We start from the raw sequence: 23,493 nt of genomic DNA on the forward strand, positions 1-23,493 counted from the left end.
ACACCTTCAAGCATGGGAGCACAGGTGGTAATCAGAAACTGAGTAGCAAGAAAAAGGACTGCTTCACAGTCTATGTACCTCATAGAAAAATCCCTTGTTGAGCTGTTGATAAAACATACCTACTTATCTACTATTAGAATTTGATGTAACTTACCCAAATTAATGCTTAATTATGTTTTACTTTTCTGTATTTTGGCAGTTAGTAAAATAAAATAACCTAAGCTATTATCTTGTTGAGCAAAAGCTAACTGCCAGGGAATAAATTGCCAAATCACCAATATTTGAGATCATATGGAGAAAGTTACACATGCGAATAAATTATATACAAGTCTATACATTCTTACAGAATAATAAATGAAAAGAATCTGTTATGCCTTCTAAGATTGCTATTAAAGTACGTTTGTCCCCCAAAGACCAAAAAGTCAGATTTAAAAAAAATCTGCTAAAATAAAAACATCTTTCTACTCATGAAGAGAAGCTTTACTTATCTGAAAAATGGATTTACAAGATGTAGCTTATTCTCAGCTAAACGAAATGTCACTGCATTGCCGGGGAGGTGTGCCAGGTGGATCTGTGCCAGGTAGAGCCCTACACTATCTGATAGGTACTGAGGGCTGGAGGTAAATGAAGTTACCACTTGCACCATGGCAGCTGCAGTATAAGGAATCAGGATTACCTTAGTCAATATATTCACACACACAACAGGAATAAGGCTCAAAAAAATGAGAGCTAGAGAAAGGTATTATTAGTGGCATGTTATTTACTTTTTAATAGATATCAAAGTATTACCTTCCTAGAGAATTTAGATTAGAAAATTATCTCAACAATGATTAGACAATCTGTCTCAAATTACACCAAGAAAAATTTCAAGGCACTGCCTGAATACGAAATGAATGCAAAACAGCACATAAATACTCTTACAGGTCTCTCGATCAGGTCAATGCAAGGTTGCAGATCTAAACCAAAGTCGATAAAGTTCCACTCAATGCCTTCACGCTGGTATTCCTCTTGCTCTAGGATAAACATGGTGTGATTGAACAGCTGCTGCAGCTTCTCATTGGTGTAATTAATACAAAGTTGTTCAAAGGAGTTCAGCTACAAATGTTGAAAGAAGTTTGAAACATGGGGAGGGGAAGAAAAACAATCATAAAAAAATTCATATAAATTATTAATTATGAAATACATTCTCTAATGATAGTGACTGAACTGAGAGGATCTCAATCTCTTTCACACATATTATATCACACACATACAGTATATATGCCAAATCACATTACTGAAATGTTAAATGAGAAAATAATAAACAATATGCTAAATGAATGATCTACAAATAATTCAATTCTTATTAGTGAATGATAGAAATGAAAAAATAAGACAAAGTGAAAAAAAGAAAGATTTGGGAAGAGCAGAGCCAGAGAAGCAAGCATATCTCTGTAAGGTTTTGAGGGGTGTACAGAAGAGACTTGGTGCACTCCCATCCTAGTTTTTACTTAAGATCCAGGCTCTAAGGTGAGTTAAGAACAATCTTTTTCTCACAAGGTTGTTATTGAGATCTCAGTCAGCAGTGACGCACAGAATGTGTGGGGCTCCATATTGCTTTTCTTGCATTGCCTTATGCAATATTTGAACTTTGTCAAGATCAAGAGTCATACTGCACTATTCTCATGAAGTGATCTTGAGCATCTTTTCATGTTACAGACATTTCTGTTTCCTTGCCTGTGAACTCTGCCCACTTTCTATTGTGCTGTTAGTTGGATGAAAGAATGGATGGATGGATGATTAGAATCATCTTATATATTAGAAGTACATTAATAGTATTCAACAACATTCACATGAGTAGCATGTGCCCATAAACAAACACTTTCATAAAAAGTGATCTTCAATTATAAAAGAATCTCCAAAGAATAGATCTAAAGGAAAAAACAAAACAAAACGAAACAAAGCTATATTCCAATCTTCCACTCTAAGAAGGTGTTACACTATTTTAAAACGAAGGAATGCAAGGACTACAGGGGGAGTATTTGCCTTATTTCTAGTGAATCATATAAATATCTGCAGATTGCCCAATTGTGCTTATTCCTAGTTGTAAATACACTTGGCTTTGCCTTAGAATTATTTTATTGCTTTATTTAGCCTGAGTTACTATGTGGAATGGTATTTTTTTTTTAAAAAATGAACCTCTATTTGTCTTCCACATTTAAGCTACCAAGTCTATTTTAAAAACAATCTATCATGGGACTCCCCGGTGGCGCAGTGGTTGAGCGCTGGGCTGGAAGCTGCCCGCAGCCTCTGCAGCACTGGCTCCATCCCCGGCCACCAGAGGAGGGTCCCACATGGTGCGCAGACCTCTCCTGCTGCCCGCTGCTCCCCTCGGCAGTATACTTCGGTCCTTCTGCCTGCTCTGCTCCCCGCTCTGGCTCTGGTGAATTCTCTCACCCTCCCGCGCTTCTGACTGTACCCAGTGCTTGTATAAATAAATAAATAAATCTTAAAAAAAAAATAAAAAATAAATAAATAAAAACAATCTATCTTATAGATAGATTACCAACTACATATTTTGAAATAATCATTTTTAAATTGGTAACACATGGTGTAAAATAAAAAATGTACTAAGAATTGCACTGAGAAGTCTCATCTCAAATCTCTACTTGTTCTCCCAACAGTCAACCACTATCACTTATTTCTTGTGATTCTTTCAGAAATATTTTAAATAAAAATATTTATTTAAATATTTTTTTACTTTATTTTTTAAATAATAATCTTGGTGTTACTTCCATATCAGTATGTGAAGTCACCTTATTCTTCATAATGGGTACAGAGTACTCAACTGTATGAATATATCAAAATTAATTGAAGAATCTCCCAATGGTGGACATCACTCTCCTCACAGCAGGCACTTAGGCCTTTTCCATTCTTTTCCCATGACAAATGATGTTTAAATAATCTTGTGTTTTTATGTATTTATACATATTTTTCTACTGTTTGTGTATTCATATATCAAAACCATCTCTTTAACTTACACAGCTTTTTATTTTCATCTTTTAATTATCCTCTACTTTTCCCAGAATTTTACCATCTAGTCTTTACTTTTCAGTTAGTTTTAGAAGATTGCCTCATCCCTTCCTTGCTTACAAGTCCTATTAATAGATGTGAATGTTTGATTCATAATATTTAGGGAAGTTTTACACCTATATGATGCTGAATTTTCCCATTAACAACAGTTTGTTTTTCCATTTGTTCAAGTCTTGTTTTTCACAGTAGCATTGAAAATTGTCTTCAACTAAATTTTGCCTATTTCTTTTAAAATATATTCTGAGGTATTACATCAGTTTTTGTTGTGATTGAAATGAGGCTCTTTTCTTGCACTGTATCTTCTGATTATATATAGAAAGGTGACAATTTTTTTAACTCAGCCAACTTTCATGACTTCTCAAGTTATTTATAAATCAATACTTATTAAAGCAATCTCTTACTGTAGGACTGACAGTTTAGCAGATGAAACTGCTTATGTCAGATAACAGTTTAGATTTTATGAGGACAGACATTAATTTTTTAAAGAGGTTCATTTTAAAACAAGGCAATTCAATACCCATTAGTGGCCAAAGTAGCATACTGATCCCAAGAAGCATTTAATTTAGTTTTTATGTCTTACTATATATAGTCAGTCCATTAAAGGAAAGCTCAAGATATAAATTTTTAGGACAGCAAAGTTTTATCAACTTTTGGCAAAACTATAGCAGGTATATGACTACAAACGTTTGATGGTGATGACTAGTATTTGGTGAAATCTAGTCACATCAAAAATAAAATATACTTAAATCCATCATCATCAAGTCCTGTGGTTTATCATCAAAACATGGACTATTATTTTCAACATTTCTCCATCTCACACTGCTATCTTTATCCCCAAGTTAAGCCACCATCGTCTGATCCCTGGTTAACTACAGAGGCCCTCAGTAGTCTCACTACTTCTGCTTTGCCCCAAATCACTGATACATCCTAACTCTTTTTTCCCTTTGGTCAGCTAGGTTTTGTGACACTAGCTTTCTAGCAGTTTCTAACATTGACAGATTTCCACATAGCACCACCACACTTCATCGCATTATGCCCTGAAAACTGAGACTGTGGGCGGCTCATCCTTCAAGTATGTTTAACCATTTCCACAGCAGACTCAGGTGTTTAAAACTGGCCTTTCCACCATAGCACTCCTTTTCACTTTATTTTATTATTCACAACGCTGAAATTTTAGTGGCTATTCACTGGTTATTGCTTAACTCTCTACCAGAATGGTAGGGACACTATCTCCTTATTTACAATTGTACCCCTCGTGCCTGGCTCTGTAGCTACTACACAGTGTCTAAATACTTACTAAACAAATTGAAGGAAGAAGCAGGAGGGAGGAAGGGAGGCATACCTCAAAAATTTCAAATCCAGCAATATCCAAGATTCCAATGAAAGATGCTCCCTGACGTTTGGTCCTGTCCAGAGCTTTATTGATACGGTGAACAAGCCAGCGAAAGAGTCGCTCATAGGTAGCTTTTGCCAGTGCTTCTACTGCAAAATCTGCCTATAATTAGACATCAACCTTTCATTCTGGAAACAATCTCAAGAAAACACTAATAGTTGTTATGTTCTTAATGTTCTAGTGTGCTCAAAAAACCTGAACTAGTACTTACTGGTTAATCATGTCTCAATTTTACATATCAACAGATGACACAAACGGAGACATTCTGGGGGATGGGCAAAGGTACTCAGTATAAATAAATTCCCTATGCCCTGGTGGTTCTGTGTAGTATATCTGCACAGAATATTAAAGAAATTCACCATGAAATGGGTAAATTAGCACCCATCTATATTGTTTGTTGGGACAAAGGAGCAGTGTGTCTTACTACTGGGTGGGCTCCCAGAATACAGAGCTTTATCATCCTGGGTGATTTATCTTCCTGGGAAAATTCAAGGTAATATTTTAAATTTACTTCTTAAAAAATTTGGTTTTACAAATTTTCTAATAAAAAAAATACGACAAAAAACTACTCAGTATCAAGACACATCCATTTAATAGAACTTGTATTGATTCAGTCTGTTAAATGCCAGTCAGAAGATCTAATGACTATACTTTATCATTCAAACAAATGTGTTATTAATATACAAATATGTTAATAAATAACAGATTATATTATACTTACTTGTTCTTTGGTCTGGGCTTTCTGCACATAGTCTCGGCCAACCTTGATACGGGGGGTAAGTATAGCTCGAGTAAACTCCATCACATTCATCCCAAGAAGATGGCAGAGTTTCTGTGCAACTAAAATGTAAATTGTAAAAAGACTGCTAACTACTGGACTCCTACTTACGACCTAGTCACAATACATATAATAAATACTTGAAAAACCTAAGTAATCATTGAGTTGTATAAGAAATTAACTAAATGTCATAAAGTTAGGATCAGTCTCAGACCTGATTAAAAATACCTTCATCCTTTAAAATTAGTAACACACTTATGAGATATGGCTAGTGAGCATTTACTTACTGGGAGTAGTTTCATGAAAGTTACTGAGTCTCAGGATCCACGAACAAAGGACAGAACAAGAAAAGTGGCATTTAAAATAGTTTATGTTGGACTTTAGTAAGACAGTGGCAGAGTGAAGACCCTGGGCTCATCTCCATACATTCACAACTAAATTACAGCACAGCAAAGTCTATATAACCCCTCAAGGACAAATGGACAACTACATCGCACATCATGAGCAATGATCTGACAGAAAGGTGTAGAAAAGCTTTATCTTAACTGTGTTTGCACCACTACTGAAGCAGTACAACTCACAAGAAGGGGCAGGTGCCATATGGAGTACCCCTACAGTTGATTCCCCTACAGTCCCACATAAGGGACTATGGAGACCTGGCATTGCACTGGGTATGGGGGTGCACAGTGGTGACATCCAGTAGAGGGTACACTTGGAAAACTATAGGAATAAGGGTGCAAGGGATGATCACAGGCTCCAGTCTGAGGCTCCCAATATAGAAAGCAGGGGGCCCAAATGGGTGGCCAGACACAGGTAGGAAGGATCACGTTGATTATTTAGCGTCTGAGGGCATGATATTTGAAATACCTGCTTTACCTCCAGCCAGGGTCAAAACAGATGACAACTTTTTCACTAATGAGAGTTTAAGCACTTGACTCTTAACAACAGGAGCAAACAACCCACCTAGAGTAAGGTTCTGTGCTGGAAAAGTAAAGAGAACAACTCCCATCTTGTGGCCCTGTCTCAACTACAATCTGTACCCAGTGCTGCATCTAGTGCTCAGGTTATAGGTTGAAGGTGGCACAAGAATATATGAGACATTTGGGACAAGAACTTGGCAAAGGGGATAGGATTACAACTATGGATCCTCACCATACAACTATAGTATCATAAACACAGCAGAAAGCTTGAATCCTTGATGCTTCTGAAGGTGACCCTTTGGTGCCCTATACCCTTAGTTCCTTTTTACCTATTACTGCTTGCTGGAACCAGGTTATATGAACAGGTGCAAAGGCAGCAGTCTGAAAGTTTATCCCTATTACAGCCCATGAAAAGTAAAAATGAAGATAAAGAAGAACATATCACAAATGCTGGAGCAAAAAAAGAAAAAAAAAAAAACCCCAAGAGAAATCTCAATCTAGCAGAACAGGCATAGACAATTTAGTAAAAAAGAATAATTGCTGAGCACCATCTCATCATCAATATTCACAGATGTCCTGATCCAAGAAGTTCTAAGAGTTCCAAACAAATATCAGATCGACAAACTCCAAGACACGTTAAACTGTTAAAAGCCAATGACAACAACAGAATATTAAAAGTATTGAGAAAAAGAGGAGTTGTTCCCAGTGGCCAATTGGGTGGCCAATAAGGTGGTTCTAGTGGCCAATTCAAGAACAACAAAAATGATGGAATGGATTATAAATACACAGAATAATTAAGAGTCCATTTGTCTATTTGAGTAAATAAGTGAAAAGTTCTTCCTTACAATAGAATGTCAGGGATAAATATAGAAGGACTATATAAATAGCAAATCACCACTTGACAAACACCTCAAGCAATACTTTTAGGCATAAACCATCAATGAATAAAATGAGTAAGTGAAAAAAATGAGGGGCATCTCCATTGCCTTACACTTTGCTTAATACCTCATTATGGAATTAATAGGTCATACGTAGGCGTGTGGAACTGCCACTACTCCTAAAAGTCTTGTGGAAGTGCCCAGGAGGGCTTTTATGTTTGCTCTGTAACATGTTCTTAGACAACACCACAAATCATCTAAATGAAAATAAGATCTACATCATTTTACCTGTATTTTCTGGCATGGAAGCTTGATCAGTATTTCGCTCCTTTTTGAAAGAAATATTTCCAAACTGTAGTACTGAAGATACAACTTTAAGCATTGCTTTATATTGGTAAAAAGAAAAAAATGAATAAAAATATTGCATCAAAATGTAGCAGAGGCATATTCTCATTTATTTTGTAGTAAAGATGAACTATTTGAAACGTTTCAGTAAGCTATGTCTCAAGAGTTCCTAAAATTACAGACAGTTCTCATTAGTTATTCAATCATTTTCTACTTTAGGTTATTTACCCCCAATTGATAAATCTTATAAAAGTGAGTATCAGACTCTTAAAGAAATCACACATACACAGAATCTCTTCATGAGAAAAGCCCATGATGTGCATTGCTTCCATTGTCTCCTGAAAGTTATCTTTGTCTTGCTGTCCCGGAATGGGAATATAGCCATTGGAGAGAAATCTGTAGTTATTAAATCCTTCAAGAAGCAAATCAGCTAAAAAGAAAATACAAAGGAATACAATTTAATATTCATCAATACAGTAAAGCACGCCCACATCAAACTAGACAGAATTTACAGGAGAACGGTAGCTCACCATGCAATCATTACACTACATTTCTTTTTCTTTCTTTGTATATTCATGTAAAGATACAGTTTTCCATCACTTGGGTCAATGATGAAAAATGGTGATGTAAAACTGCCAAATTCTCAACATTTTGGGGGATGGTAATTTGAACAATACTGTATTTGAAATCAGAAAACGGGAATGATATAAACCTTTGAAATAACTGAAATTTGTTTTCAGATTTAAATATTTTAGCTATCTTTGGAGGAAAAGCTTTTAAAACCATCTCCCATATTCCTAAAATATAGCAAGTGGTTCATAGTAAACATGATGGGGTCGTTATGAAAACAATATGGATATAAATAAACATCCAGATTATCTGCAAGAAGTGTACCAGCTAACGCCCTGAAACCCATTCTCTAAGCCAGTTTGTGCTCTGGTGTGCTTCTGAATGATGTGCAAAATACAGCATTAAAACAGAATCTTATAATAGGGACCTCCATTAAATACTAGCATATATTTGAAATTAAAGAGAACTTATTTTTTTAAAGATTTTTTTTTAATTTATGCATACAAGAACTGGGGTGCAGGCCAGAGGTGTGGGGGGTGAGAGGATTCACCAGAGACAGAGTGGGGAACAGAACAGGCTGACTGAAATACACTGTTGAGGGGAGTAGCAGGTGAGTCAAGAGAGATCTGCTGCGCCATGTGGGTTGCTCCCTGGCCAGGGATCCAACTCATGCTGCAGTGGCTGTGGTTGGCTTCATAGGTTGCATCTTAACCCCTTGTACCACCAGGGAGGCCCCTTAATCTTTTTTTTTTTTTTAAGAGATTTATTTATTTATTTATACAAGAACTGGGGTACAGGCCAGATGCGTGGGATGGTAAGAGGATTCATCAGAGACAGAGTGGGGAACAGAACAGGCAGAATGATGAAATACACTGTTGAGGGGAGCAGCGGGCGAGACAGGAGAGGTCTGCTGGCAATGTGGGACCCTCCCCGGCTGGCTGGAATGGAACCGGCGCTGCAGAGGCTGGGAAAGTTTCACAGCGCGGCTCTCAACCCCTGCGCCACCAGGGAGGCCCTTAACTTAATCTTTTGATAAATGTTTTCTTGAGAGCAGGAGAATGTTTTCAGGGGTGATCAAAATAGATAAGGTTATTTATCCCTGTAACAGATGTTATCAGTGCTTCTGACTTTCTCTGTAACTGATTCTCTTGCTCTCCTGCAGATAATAGCCTCTCATCACCCCTACCCCTTCATTCTTACTAACCACATTTAACTTCTGGGGACTGCCAGCCTTTTCTATCTTGTTTTTCTTTTTTAAATTTTATTTATTTTAATATATTTTATTTTTATATTCCCCATACAATTGCAACCCCCTTATTTTGACCCCAATCCCTCCCACCCTGCCCCCCAACCTTTTTCTATCTTCTTCTTAACACTTTGATCTTACTGTTTTGTTACTATTGCAGAGTAATTGTCAGTCTGAAAACCTGAGGGTTTTCTTCTATTCACTATTATTACACACTGTATAATCTTGAATGTTGAGCCTCTTATTGGCATTTATTTCTTGCTTATTTGTTCCCCTTGCAGATCTTTCTCTAATTTCTGGGTTCAATGCTTTCAGAGAGGTCTGTGGTTAGCAAAAACCTATGCCCTAGATAAGGAAAGTATTACTATGTATATCTACTATGGTATCTAGACAAAATACATAATAGTATTTAAAATCAGCATTGAATTAGAGACTCAAAAGTAATCAGAAAATTATGCATTTTCTACTCTACTCTCTATCCTCTGATCCAGTTAAATTCTAAGCCAGAACAGAACCATCTACTTTACCCTGCCCAATCCTAAACCTTGCCCTTGTGAGTCATGACAAAATAAATAAAAACCCACAACAGACTCTGTCTAGTACCATTGGAAATATTCTGTTGTAAATCTCAACATAAACATAATTATTTAATTTTATTAAACTTATTTTTCTAAGTGGTAAAACAAAACTTGTATAAAAACCCATCCTTTTTTTTCTAATTTAAATAAAAAAAAATACAAAAGATAATCCATGGCATCGAAATTCAGTTTTCATTTGCATGACTCAACCAACAAGAATTTTGGTGGGTATGTATATGAAATTATTGTTTCCCAAAACTGATCTGTCTCTCAAAAAATGTTTAGTATTTAAAGATTTTCAAATGAATTTAAAATACTAAAAAACACTGCAACTTACACTTTAGGTGTTCTCCTGCTCCAGATAATAACTGGTAAAAGATATGAAAAGTACGCTCATCTTTTGCTTGACGAACAGCACGAGATTTTTCCAGAAGGTCTGAGCAAAGATGGTTAAGGATTAAATTGAAAAGGTGGTTCTCATTCAGTGCTACACAAATTTAATTTATTTTCTTTCTCTGCCATATACCAACTATCCTGCAATGGACCATTCTTTTAAGTGGAAAAGAAAAAATATGCAATTAAGTTTCTCACTAATATTCTAGGATCTCTGGACTGGGCGGGAACTTAAAGACTGGAGCACTTCCCTCACTCCTTCACCCCGTCCCACCACTAGTTTGGATAACACAGCTCTTACAGCTGTATGCGTCAGAAGCTATAACAACTGAAGCAGAGTTGTTTAAGGCAGGAAAAGCCTTACACCAGAATTCACAATTTCACAAATAAGGAAACCACTGAACAAAAATATTAGTTATCAAGCGTAGAGCAAGCAAAATTAAAACTTAGGGCTCCAAAATGTATGACTAACCTCTGTGTTACCTATGAGGACATCACACCCCCACTGTTGAAAGTCTCATCTAAATGGTGCTGGCCACTTCACATCTGTCACCTCATATAAAATTTCCGAGTTCTAGTTAATGAATAGACTAACCCCTGGTCTTCCCTTTGCTGCTCTGGAGAACTGCAGCTACCAGTACCTAGAGACTGCTGCTACCTACCCACCTGGGCTTCCCCAGGGCAGGCAATCAACTCCCAATTATTCCCCCATGTGTCAGATAACTGCATACTGCCTATGTACGCAGGCATAAAGCTAAGACTTGTGTTGGTTCTCTGTCCACTATGTTTTGCTGCTCCTGGCATGCCACTGAATAGACAGTCACAGTGGGCTCTCACAGAATTCATTTCCAGTGCTTTATTACTTTATTAAAGTAAACTGTCCGTAGGGCCATCCAAATGAATCAGATCAGTATGTGCCACATTGCCTACATTTTAAATGACTATCCCAAACGCATTCTCCAGTTGGTGAAAAATACATTCAAATGAATGATACTATAACATGAATAATATTTATAATATAATATTTGTAATATGAATAAAATCTAGATCTACTCCTCTGTCTTTTCAAGTGCTTCTTACATTTTCTGACTCTGAGTGTATTTAGAGACATAAAATATTTGGAATTAACAGTAAATTTTGATCTATCCCTTAAGTGAGGGACAAAAATAATGTATTTCTATCACTGGAAATAATTCTAACAAGTATTAGAATCGTCATTGGCAGTCTAATTGGTATACTATTATATGGAGTTATTCCATTATCTCTTTGATCAAGTAAATTCTAAATATACTTATGTCTTAAGGCCATGTGACACTTCCTATAACTATTCTTAGTATACTTGACATTTTATTTTTTTTCTTTAGCTGATTCTCCTTAACACGAACTGAAACTACTTTAACTCTGTATTTTCATAAGGACTGTTTCAAAGGGTACATGCTCACCTTACGAATATCAGAAGTAGATGGTAAAAAACAGGCTAACAACAATACCTAAAAAGTAGATTACTGTAACAGAATGTCTTTATACCACACAAATATTTCCAGTAATCCTCACCTTTGAGGGCCCTCCACATCCCCAGCCACATGGATAGGTTATGGCCCAGTGTTAGAAACAACATCCAAACACCACTTGGGAGTTCACATTCAGTAGTTGAAGGCATTTGAACAAGTCACAATCTCTGAATAATTGGAATGATATTATAGAGGGTTGCCTTGAGGCTGCAGGGAGACTAAATCATTTTTTATTTGGGATTATGCAATTATGAAAAAGGATACATGTTTCAATGTTGGCCCCAACGATATAACCAGTTACATCAAAATTGATTCGTATAAACTTGCCCTAAAAATAAATAAGACGATATTGAAAATAAGGACAGAAAAGATTTGAACATTATAATAAAATAAGACAATGTGCTCTACTAAATGTCCATTAATTAGTTATAAAAATGCTTCCTAAATATTGCCTCAAATAAAATGATAGAAAAAGCCTCAACAAATTTCAAGAAAGTACTTTCAAGAAAGTACCAACAGGATAAGCTACCTGGAACCCCAATCATTTATGATCTTTTAAAAGCTCTTCTAATGACCTGATGTTATTAGAGATTCTAATGGCTTTAAAGTAACACTTATCTTGCCCTACAATGATAGATTTGAGAAACTGAGTAACAATGATTTTCCAGAAAATCTTTTCGAGAAAATTTGAACAGAACAAAATGATAAAAATAATGGAACAGAACCACTCTTTAAAACATTGAACATTCAAATTGGTAAACACAAAACAAAAGCACATATGGTTATATCTTACTTATATGGATACTTTTATAAACAGATATGAAGAGCCAAATTAAACAATTTGCATAGCAAAAAAAATACAGCAATGATCAAGAAAGGATTATTCCACAACTGACAGGAAAGACAGATGACTAATGAACATACTACTATTATTCATCATATGAAGTCAAGGAATTAGAGGGCTCGATTCTAAAATTTATAGGGAAATGAAAAGGACACCGGCTTCTATGCACACATACGCAAAGCAAACTACTACCTCTGAAAACATATTTTGTAACTAATACATTTGGCTATAAATCAAAGTTTGACTGGATTCTATTCTGCAAACACTTTAACAAAAAGCATTACATAGTTGAAAATTATCAACTCTGTGCTAAGTGACATTCTATAGTTCAACTATATTCAGATATAGCAAGCACTTTTGACATGACAAAACGAAATTGCAGGTAACAACAACAAAAACCACTTTACTACCTCAATAGTCCATGATTTAAATATCCTCCTTAATGTTGTTTGGACACTCTGGCAAATTAGGTAAGAAGCAGATCATGGAATATGAAATCACTTCAGTGTTAGTCATTTAGCCACAAGTGAGGGAGGGGAGGTGTGGGGTTAAAAAATGTGAGTTAAAAATGGTTTTCCTCATCTGCATAATTTGTGGTAGTGGGGGACTGTGTTCCCACTCTCCCCTAAGGGGAAAAAAAAAGTTTTCCCTCATACCCAATACTTTAAAAAAAAAAAAACAAGCACTTTTATTAAAACTCAAATTGGAACCCTGTTTCCATTAAAGTGGAAAACAAGAGTTTCACTTTTAAGTAGGTCTTTAATTTTTTAAACATTATGTGAAGAGATTTGTGGTGAAATCCGTATTTGATTTCCACACAGGTGAAGATAATGGTATTGAGAATATTCAAACAGGATTTCACTAATAAAAACATGACAAATCCATTCTACATTGCTTATACAGCATGCATTTCCATACCACACACATTGTGTACATCCAGGAACCAAGACTATTGCTGCAAGAATTCTGAACAGAGACAACTAGAATCCTTTCTTCTACATAAAATGGAAATTGTTAAGAACTTCACTTAACAGATGCAATAGGACAACTTGGGAAAATTTTACCACTGGGAAAATTATCTTAAAGAATTTTGTTCCCTCTGAATTGGCACTGATTTTTCTGGAACTATTTCTGGGATGGTTATGATGTATATATAGCAATTAAACCTAGACTAAATGTTAGCAACACATTACAGGGACAATGCAGGTTTGTTTTTCCCCTTCCTAATTTAGTGTTTATGGTTATTATAAAATCTGTAATTTACTTTAAAACACTGTAGCACAGATAATGAGTTATGTATGTATGTTAACTGACTCCTTTAAAAATCTCCAACTCTGGAGGCAGTTATTTATCCTAAGTGGGAAAACCCATTCTAAGAATAATTATTTAGGCTTTAATCCAAAGGTCAGCTGGCTATTTTAAATATTTTAGTTATCTTAATCATGAAATTACACCACAAGCTTTGTTATTAGTAAAATAAATTTTCATGTGAACTAAGTGGCCTTGTTACTTAGTATAAAGGATATTAAAAACTCTTGGGGCAAAAGAAGTGGTGTTGAGGCATGGATTGATTGGGAACACAGACACCCCCTAACTCTGGTGAGCCCTGGAGGCTTCAGGGTTGGGAAGGCAGCTGAGAGTGCATCTGAAACAGTTCTGTGTGTAGCCACTGACTTGAAGATGCTGGTTGCCTGGTGCAGGCCATATTCTGCCCCTGACTGTCGCATATTCCTCATTAAACCTTCAAGGGAAGATTAAGTGAGCGTACTTAAGTTAGGGGCCACATTCAATTTAGTTATAAGACTGTTTTCAGTATCTGTTTGCTAAAAAGTATATATAAGGGTGCAGAATTCTAACTTGATTTCATGATAAACTGGTGGAAGATAAATACAGACTTTAGTTTCTCACTAATGGAGGCTAATTATCTTCTAAAAGGTACTAGCTTAAATCAGTTTGGGGGAAAGACACAAAGACAGCAAGTGATTGCTTCTAAAACTTTGGGGGAAAATGTATCTGCTGATATAACCATTTTGAAATTGAAGCCCTGACTTTTAAAGTTTCATTACAAGAGATTCATTTTACATATCTCTCCTCCATCTGGAACACATTTTACTTCTCCATAAACATAGAACTGGACTAACTGTGAACGATTATTTTCATAAGGGTAATGCTCTCTAAAGAATCCCCTTTAATACAAACCATATGCTAGCATCTTTGAAAGAAAAGATATTCTTCAGGAAATTACTTGTCTGTATCAGATCAAAGAAATGGAAACAAATGGATTCTAAAGCTTATGGAATTTATAGCTTCAAATATTTTCACTGCAGGCATGTGGCTTGTAAATAATGACTACGTGAACTTGCACTAACTACAGAACTCATTTTTTAACATCACATGACTCATTCAGTATGATGTATATCACCAGATCTCCACCCAGACCTAGCCTGTCCATTGTGCCACTGGATCCCATGTATCTTCTACCCAAGCTTTTGAATGGGGCAGGCACACCTCCAGAGGGTCTAGCATATGCAGTTTGTTCCCTAGGCTCAACTGTGCATTATGACAAGTCATGGAAAAATAAAAGCTAAACCCCAAATGAAGGTGAGCTCTATGAGGCTAGGAACTTTTTGTCTGTCCACCGATCTATTCTCACAGCTTAGAAGGGTGCCTGCATTAGGTAGACAACCACATTTTAACTAAATTGACTCCATAAATACATCTACTATGCACTTAACTGCATGTGGTATAGTGCCAAGACCTAAGGATACAGACAAGGTAGACAAAGTCCCAAATGTCTTAGAACTTACATTCTCGAAGGAAAGAGATCATATTAGCTACAGATGGAGAGAAGTGCTATGAGGGAAAGCGATAGGACACTGTACTAGAGCCTAGTAGAGGAAAACTCCTCAGATGGGGTTTTAGACTAAACTAAGTTTAGGAGAGGAAGGAGAACTTTAGACAGACTTGAAATACATTTTGTAAGTTTCACCAATAGAATTCACACCTGGCCTGGACAAGGACCATGAGAAAAATTTCCAGTAAAGGATGTTTCCTATGTATTTTGTTTTATTTTATGCGTAAGTAACTGGGTGATGGGATGATACCATTTATAGACATACTGTCCTTAAGTCCTTTAAGAACAAATTTTGAATGGAAAAGGTTTCACTTAGGATATATTATATTTAATAAATCTATTAGACATCCAAGTGGAGAGATCAAGAAAGCAATAGTGTCTGACAAACAGGTGCTTAATGATTAAACTGTACAACAAAAAATTGAATTTATATAAAATTAATTAAAAAATGAGCCCACACTGGCAACTATCTAATCCCCTGAGAACTAAAGAGCAACACCTACACAGAACTACCAAAGTAGTGTTTTATCTGAAATATATTCAATCAATGGAACTAATTACTTCATTATTTTTATGGAACCTTAAAATCAACTACTTATTGTAGTTTCATGAGTTAATGTCTTACGATAACAGTAGGTAATACTAAACACTAAAGTTGACCTTTGAAGAATTAAAGCCCAAACTCAATGATTTAAGGATACTTTTGTTTCTTGGAAGAATGGATGAACAGTGCCTTAATCAAAAACCTTTTTTTCTAAAAAGAAAGATTAACTTTTACTATATCAGCTTGCATACACTGAAAGGTTATTACATAGTAGTACAAGCACTTTGGGAGGTAGCAGCTTAGCTAAAATAGGATTTATTGAAGATTTAGACTGGATGGATGATTCCTGGAATAATCAATCTTGTTAGAAAACAATCTCAGAAATCCTTCCTACCAGTAGATTGTACAGTAAGTTCCTACCAGAAATATCTCTATCTACTTTTGGGACAGGATATGTTGGCATGGCTAAGCTGTTAATTTCTGACACAGAGAAACTGCAATAGTATCTTAAGCCACTAAAATTTCTAGAGTGACGTGTTAGGTAGCAATAGATAACTAATAAGAATTACACTTCTATCTAACACAAACACAAAAATAATGAGTGGAAAAACACCCTAGCAGGTAACTGAATCTTTACCACTTTGTAACAAGAATCATTCATTATATTCTTTACCAAAAGAATATAAATGACTGGTTAGTACCGTTTTATCTTTTCTAGGCAAAAATGAGACAAATGTGCACAAAAACTGTTTCTTTGGAATTTAGAATGTGGGTAGGAGGGGGGAATCTGAATAGACTGGTAACTTAATTTAGGTGGCAAAATAAAGCATTTTCCAACAAGCCACAAACAAGCTGGTAGCTCATTGTGTCTTGACACAGCCACTAAACACAGGGTTTTCAGTAGGAAGAATTTAAGATTTAATTGTGGCTCAGGCTCATTGCTGATGATCCAACGAATGATAAAAACACTAAATGAAGCTCAACTTCCCAGATCTTTTATTAATCCAAAAGGCACAGCCGCGCTTCTTACTGACATAGGCATGTGTTACCCCACTTTGTGCATAAAAGGCTAAATAATTACTAAATGAACTTGGGCTAAGTGAATCTTCAGATTTTATCTTACCAGAAATAAACAATATTCCAATTAAACAGATTCCTATATCTTGGAAAGTCTCATATATTTAAACTACTTTAGAGAGTATTATCTTTTGAGACTATGAGCAGATTCAACCCCCTCCCTCCAATTCTTATAATGGAGTCTTTTTTTCTTTTCAATCCACCCTCCTACCTATCCTGAAGTTTTAACCTTTAGTACCTCAGTACCTATTTGGAGTTAGGAATTTACAGAGGTAATTAAGTTAAAATGGGTTAACTTAGGGAAGGTCCCCATTCACCGCAAGTGGTGTTCTTGCAGGAATATAGGACAGACACACAGACACATGGGAAAAGACCATAGACGACACAGGGAGGGGAGGAGGGAAGTCTTACAGAGAAACCAACCTTGCGACTCCCTTGATCCCACACTGCTAGCCTCTACTTGTGAGAAATAAGTTTCTGATGTTTAAGTTACCTGTGGCACTCTTTCATGGCAGCCCTAGCAAACTAATACAGAGGGTTTCTTGGCAAGCTTTGTGTCTAATGGGTTCCCTGTAATCCCAAATCTAGTTGCCTCCACTAATCACAAACACCACGCTATAAGAAAATTAATATGCAGATCACCACAAGGAATCATTAGACCTGAAGTATCTTTAAATCTGGCTTTCCTGACCTTTATTAATACCTCTAATAATAGAGGTTGAGGAAAAATACAGAATTAACCTGAAGAATTCAAGTAGAAGTAACTGAAATTGAAAACCCATTCCCATCTTGCTTTGAAAGGGTTACTGGATGGCAAAAGATTTACTAAAGAAAAGCCCTTTTTCTTTTTTTGAATGAATATGAGTTTGAAAATGATTTGTCAGTGAAGTGTCAGTTCTGAGTAGGTGGGATGGGGAGGTCAGTGACAAAGTAATATTGTCCTAACTATCAATTAGGATAATATCCTCAAGCAAACTATAATGGCTGATGGAAGTTTCTCAAAATATTAAAAATGGATCTACCATATGACCCAGCAAGTCTACTCCGAGGTGTCCACCCAAAGAATACAAAAACACTAATTCGAAGGGATATATGTACTCCTAAGTTCACTGCAGCTTTATTTATAACAGTTAAGTTATGAAAACAGTTCAAATGCCCAAGGACAGAGGACACTTATAGGAGTGGATCCCAAAAATGTGGTATACATCTACAATGGCATACCACTTAGCTATAAAAAGAAGGAACTCTTGTCCTTGTGACCAAATGAATAGTTCTAAGTGTAGAAAGTCAGAAGAAGAAAGACAAACACTGGATGGCTCACTTATTGTGGAATATAGAGAAACATAATGGTCAGTCAAAACCAAACCAATAAAAAACTCAATATCTCAATGCAAAACTAAGGTAACCAAAAGGGGGCCCAGAGGAACATGGCAGAGGATTATTGGGACACTGGTGGTTAGGCAGGGTGTGAAAATACACATTTGTCAAGTTTAAGCCTATAAACCCCAAAGCAGATACAACGATGTAAACCTACTTTATCTCAAAACATGTAACGTGGAAAAAAACAAAACTGTAATGGCTGGTCAAACTAAAGAAGAAAGTGAAACTTTCAAAGAATTAAGATAGTTGAACAGTTCAGAAGAATTTCTAAAAGTCAGTAGTAGTGACAAATTACTCTTTAAGTCTATAGCCCATAGAAACAGGAAGGTGTGAAAAGGAAAATTTACTACATCAAATAGCAACTTCATTGGCTGAGCATATAGTATGCCCAACGCTATGCTGAGTACTCAGTATGCATCTCATTTAATCTCCTATTTAATGAGTTAAAGGTATTATATTCAATATATCATCCCAAGCAAAGATTAAGTTCAGGTTATGTAACTATACATCCATTCGATAACATATAATTATATAGGTGATTGAAATTATCTCCATAATTTTCTTTTTAAATTGTGGCTACTACTGTAGAAACATTAAAATTACATGTGACTTACATTATATTTCTACTGGAGAGCACTGTTCTATACTAAATCTATTAGGCTCTCCTTAAAATCTAGGCAGAACAGTACTTTATTTGCTTACTCATATTAGACATCTAACTAGGAATTAAGGAAAAGTTTCTGGTGCTTTTAAACTTACAAAACGAGATGAGTTATCATTTTTCACAGTCTTCGCATTTCCAAATGATTCCAGAATTGGATTTGCTTGCAAAAGCTGCCGTTCAAGTTCCCCCTAAAAGACATTATACATACACACACACAGACATATAAATAAAAGCAAATGTATGTTAATCTCTTGTTTTTACTCCAGTCCTCAGGGGAAAAACAAAACAAAAGCTTCCTGTTTTTTCACTTTGTTTGCCATTAGCAACTTTTATTGGCTTCTTATTCTTGGTCTTAATAGGAATTCTTGGTCTGCTAGAGGAAAAACATTAGCATGCATAAAGTGATCACAAGGAAAAGAAAATATTGCATTGACTAGAGAAGATAAATTTGTGGATAAATCTCTCCAGGATACAGAAATTAGGAAGAGAATTTTGAAAATAAAGCAAATTGGCACTCATGAAATTTAGCATGATGCGTCAATGAAAAACTTAATGCTAATACTTCTGTTTATTTCCACCCTGCCTTGTTCCAAAGGTTTAAGGCAGCTAATTTTAAGAATCACCATGTTGCTGATATAAGACTTGTCATTTTTCTGAGGCTTTCACCTAATACCTAAATGACACAGACAGGACAATGTCCTCCTCCCCAAGTTCAGAGATGACAAAGATGGCAATGCTACTGATTTCTTGGCTGAGATCTAAAAGGCTAAGTATATAGTATTTGGTATAATATATGCTTTACTCAGTCTTTACATATATGCAGATTAGGCTATAAAACAGATCTCACAAACAAAATGTTTAAGTACATTAATATAGCTTTAGTCATGAAACATAATAGAAAGCTGCATGAGAATGTATGATACCATTTCTAGCCATGAAAAGCACTAGAAAGCGATGTGTTCCTGGAATGTAATTTCAGAATTACACTGTTTGACTTAAGTAAACCTGCTTTTTCCAACACAGATCTTACTCGTATATTTTTAAAAACCCATGGTACTCTAGACCTAAAGAGAAGGAAACAAGAAAAACTGCTAGCAAGTATGATCCTCCAAGCAAAAAAGGAATATAAGGAAGCTCACATATTTTTAATTTATAGTTAGTTGCTTTGTGATGTATATTATCATCAAATGAAAAAACAGGGAACAATATGTGCCATACGCAGTCTCAGTAGCTAACCTCATAGTTAGAAAGGTAGGGACGTGTGCTACGGCACATGACACAGTAAGGAGACAGGATCCTTATAGGTTTCCTCCTTATACAACCTGGATAAAGGCAGAACAATCTACAATCCATAGTTGTGTTCAACTGAAACCTGTGAGAAACCAGTCCCGTTAAGAACCCTGAGCTATGTAAGTTTCATTACATCTTATCAACTCACCTTACTGATCAGATGTTGCTCCCCGTACACGGAATCTTCTAATCTTACTGACTTTAAAACACCAGATTGTTTCTGATGTGACTTTTTCTACACATGATACACAATCAAGACTTCCTATACAAGGTATGTTGAACCAACTGTAATGACTGAGAGTCATCACTGAGAACCTTAGTTATTCTGTGATATGAAAGAGTGACTCTTCCCTTAGATCAGTAGTGACCTCCATCCATATGCTTACTACTAACATCCTACAATACCCTTGGTACACTGGCTCTGCAACAATTGTTTGGGCTCCAGTATGCTTTTCACTGTAGTCTCTGTGATCAGTATGTAGAAACTGTCAGAAAAACAATGACTTCTGGTCAGTGAAAAGCAGAGTGTTACCCTCACATTAAATATCTACCGTTAATCAAGGAATTAGAATACAAAGTCCTTAAAAATTACACTTTATCCTGTCAAATCATAGTGAAAATACATCAGATAAGAATCTAACTTTCAAATGTTTTCCTAACAGGTATTGTATACCCCATTTTAATATTCCCTAGACATGACTACAATGATTCTTTCAGTTACGTTTATTGATTCTTTTTTTTTTTCTTTTCCTTTGTGTGTATTCTACTAATTCTATTCTCTGTTAGCTTAATGTAATTAGCTACATCCCTTGTGTCTAGCTCAGTATCAGGTGAAAATGATGCTCAGGATTGTGTGTTGAATGAATGAACAATCAGTGATCCTAAAACGTTCTAGTAGTATTTGGGAGGGAATGGTGTTGAAACAAAGGCGGCAATAAGGGTAGGGTTAAGTCACCATAGTAACTGTAAACTCAGGTGCTTCTGTCTTCCTACTGTTGGGGGCATTACATTAACAGTGACATGGTAGAACTCTAAGAGATCTGTGATAAAAATGAGACCAAGTAAGATCTCAGACTCAAATCATAAAAAGCTTGACACGAAGTTAATATAAAACATGCAGAAATGGTCCTAAATTAAGTGATTACCACTAAATTTGATCATTTCTGTGCTGATCAATTTCACACTTAGATAATGGCACTAACATCTCTTATGAAGCCATTTATAAACCATCAAGGGGCAGTGATGTGGTGCTAACCTTTCTGCTGAGTTGGATAAGCAATGTCCTTTATTTCTATTCTCTATAACAAGACACATTATTTGGGAACATGGGGAAAAACTTTAGTAGCTTTTGAAATTATTTTTTAAAGTTCAAATAATTTACAACTGCATAATGCTCTAAAGGTTTACTAATTATGATGCAAACTATTGTTTATTGTAGAGCATGTTATAAATACTTGCTTTATGACACATGTAGGATAAATTTGAAATTGGTAAAAAAATATGTACACCTCTCACAAATCTCTAGTCCAACATGCAAGAGGAGTTGGGCTAGGGTCATGCTGCACGTGGCAGGCCAGATGGGGTGAAGCTACGGGAGCGCCACTGACCCAAGGAGGAGGGTGGAAAGTAAATGGCAGCAACTCATCACCATGTTGAGGACCAGATTCCAATCTCCACTGGCAGGTGCTAATTTCTGAACTTGTTACTTGCCATCTTCACCTTTTTGTCTTAGCTGAAGGCAGGTTGGAGCAGTAGACATGAAGTCATTCTGAAGCTGCCATATTGATGTGGGTGACACAAAAGACAGCCAGACAGGTGGACTGGTTAAAAGCAACCATTCTTACGGAAGGGCCAATTTTCAGAAACCAGTCACTTTCAAATCTGCTCTGAAACAGCACTTTGCTCAGGTTTTGGAGTGGCACTCAACACTGGGAACACTAAGCCAGACTTTCAGGGTCCCTAACGGTAACCTATGAAAGGGAAGATGGCACTGAAATGGGATACTTAGGAGATAAAGCCAAAGAAGATTGCTGTTATAAAAAGTGCACCAAAAGTTTATAGGTAAATGTTTATTTAATGCTTAATTCTTAAATATTGTGACCTTATTTTTAAAAATTGATTTCTTTTATATATATTTGTTCATACTTTCTTAGTGAGGACTAAATTTTAAATGTAAACATGAAAGACCAATCACTCACATCACTAAGATGGCTATAATAAAAAGAATGACAGCTGCCGATAAGGATATGGAGAAACTGGCACCCTTATTTATATATTGCTGGTAGGAATGTAAAATAATTCAAACACTTTGAAAAACAGAGTTACTCAAAATGTTAAAAGGGAGTTACCACATCACCCAGCAATTCCACTCCTTAGTATGCACCCTTGGGAACTAAAAATATGTCTGCCCCCCAATGCGCCCCTCCAAAAAAAGTTCACTGCAGCATTCTTTATAATGGCCCAAAAATGGAAACAACCCCACTATCCATCAATTGGTGAATGGATGAATGAAACATGGCATATTTAATATAATGGAGTATTTGGCCAAAAAATGAAATGAAGTACTTATACCCATGACAGGGTTGATAAACCTTGAACACATAGTGATAGCCCAATCACAAAATGACATACTGACTCCATTCATATGAAATGCCCAGAATAGGCAAATTCATAGAGACAAAAAGTAAATTAATAGTTTTTAGGGAGGATATGCAAGATGCCTCCTAGTGAGTATAGGATTTCTTGAAATGATTAAAATATTCTAAAATTGACTATAGTGTTAATATGCTAAGAAATACTGAACTATACATACCTTAAATGGGTGACTCTTATGGTATATGAATTAAACCTCAATAAAGTTTTATTTATTTGCTCAATTCTTTTTTAACAAGACAAAAATCAAAGGCCTAGAAATGCCTTTCCCTTTGTTTCTACGGTTCATACTATTGCCTAAAGGTAACAGTCTACTAGTCTATTGTCTAGAAATCGATACAAATTGTCACTGGAGACCGAATGTTTGCCTATGAATGTCAATGTAAATTTACAAACCAATGATATCAACTGAAAGAAACACTGACTTTACAAAGTACAAACTTTCAACATTATTTTACAGCAGTCATTCTCAAAATGGACTGAGGAAGTCATGAATAGGGGTAC

At 35.9% G+C, this 23,493-nt stretch overlaps 1 protein-coding gene across 4 annotated transcripts in view; it reads right to left on the bottom strand.

Annotated features, from left to right (window-relative positions):
• MYH10 (myosin heavy chain 10) overlaps positions 1 to 23,493 on the bottom strand; it is a gene marked incomplete at both ends in the record, with an annotated part of 131,010 nt that overhangs the window by 56,063 nt on the left and 51,454 nt on the right. For all 4 annotated transcript variants that reach the window (XM_084238712.1, XM_084238711.1, XM_084238714.1 and 1 more), the window contains 8 exons: positions 922 to 1,095; positions 4,415 to 4,567; positions 5,187 to 5,305; positions 7,330 to 7,425; positions 7,673 to 7,816; positions 10,118 to 10,216; positions 11,949 to 12,012; positions 19,143 to 19,235. In XM_084238712.1, coding sequence (XP_084094838.1) covers positions 922 to 1,095; positions 4,415 to 4,567; positions 5,187 to 5,305; positions 7,330 to 7,425; positions 7,673 to 7,816; positions 10,118 to 10,216; positions 11,949 to 12,012; positions 19,143 to 19,235 — 942 coding nt within the window. The remainder of the gene's footprint in view (positions 1 to 921; positions 1,096 to 4,414; positions 4,568 to 5,186; positions 5,306 to 7,329; positions 7,426 to 7,672; positions 7,817 to 10,117; positions 10,217 to 11,948; positions 12,013 to 19,142; positions 19,236 to 23,493) is intronic.

The sequence above is a fragment of the Talpa europaea genome, assembly GCF_964194135.1.
Source record: "Talpa europaea genome assembly, chromosome: 7".
Lineage (NCBI taxonomy): Eukaryota > Metazoa > Chordata > Mammalia > Eulipotyphla > Talpidae > Talpa > Talpa europaea.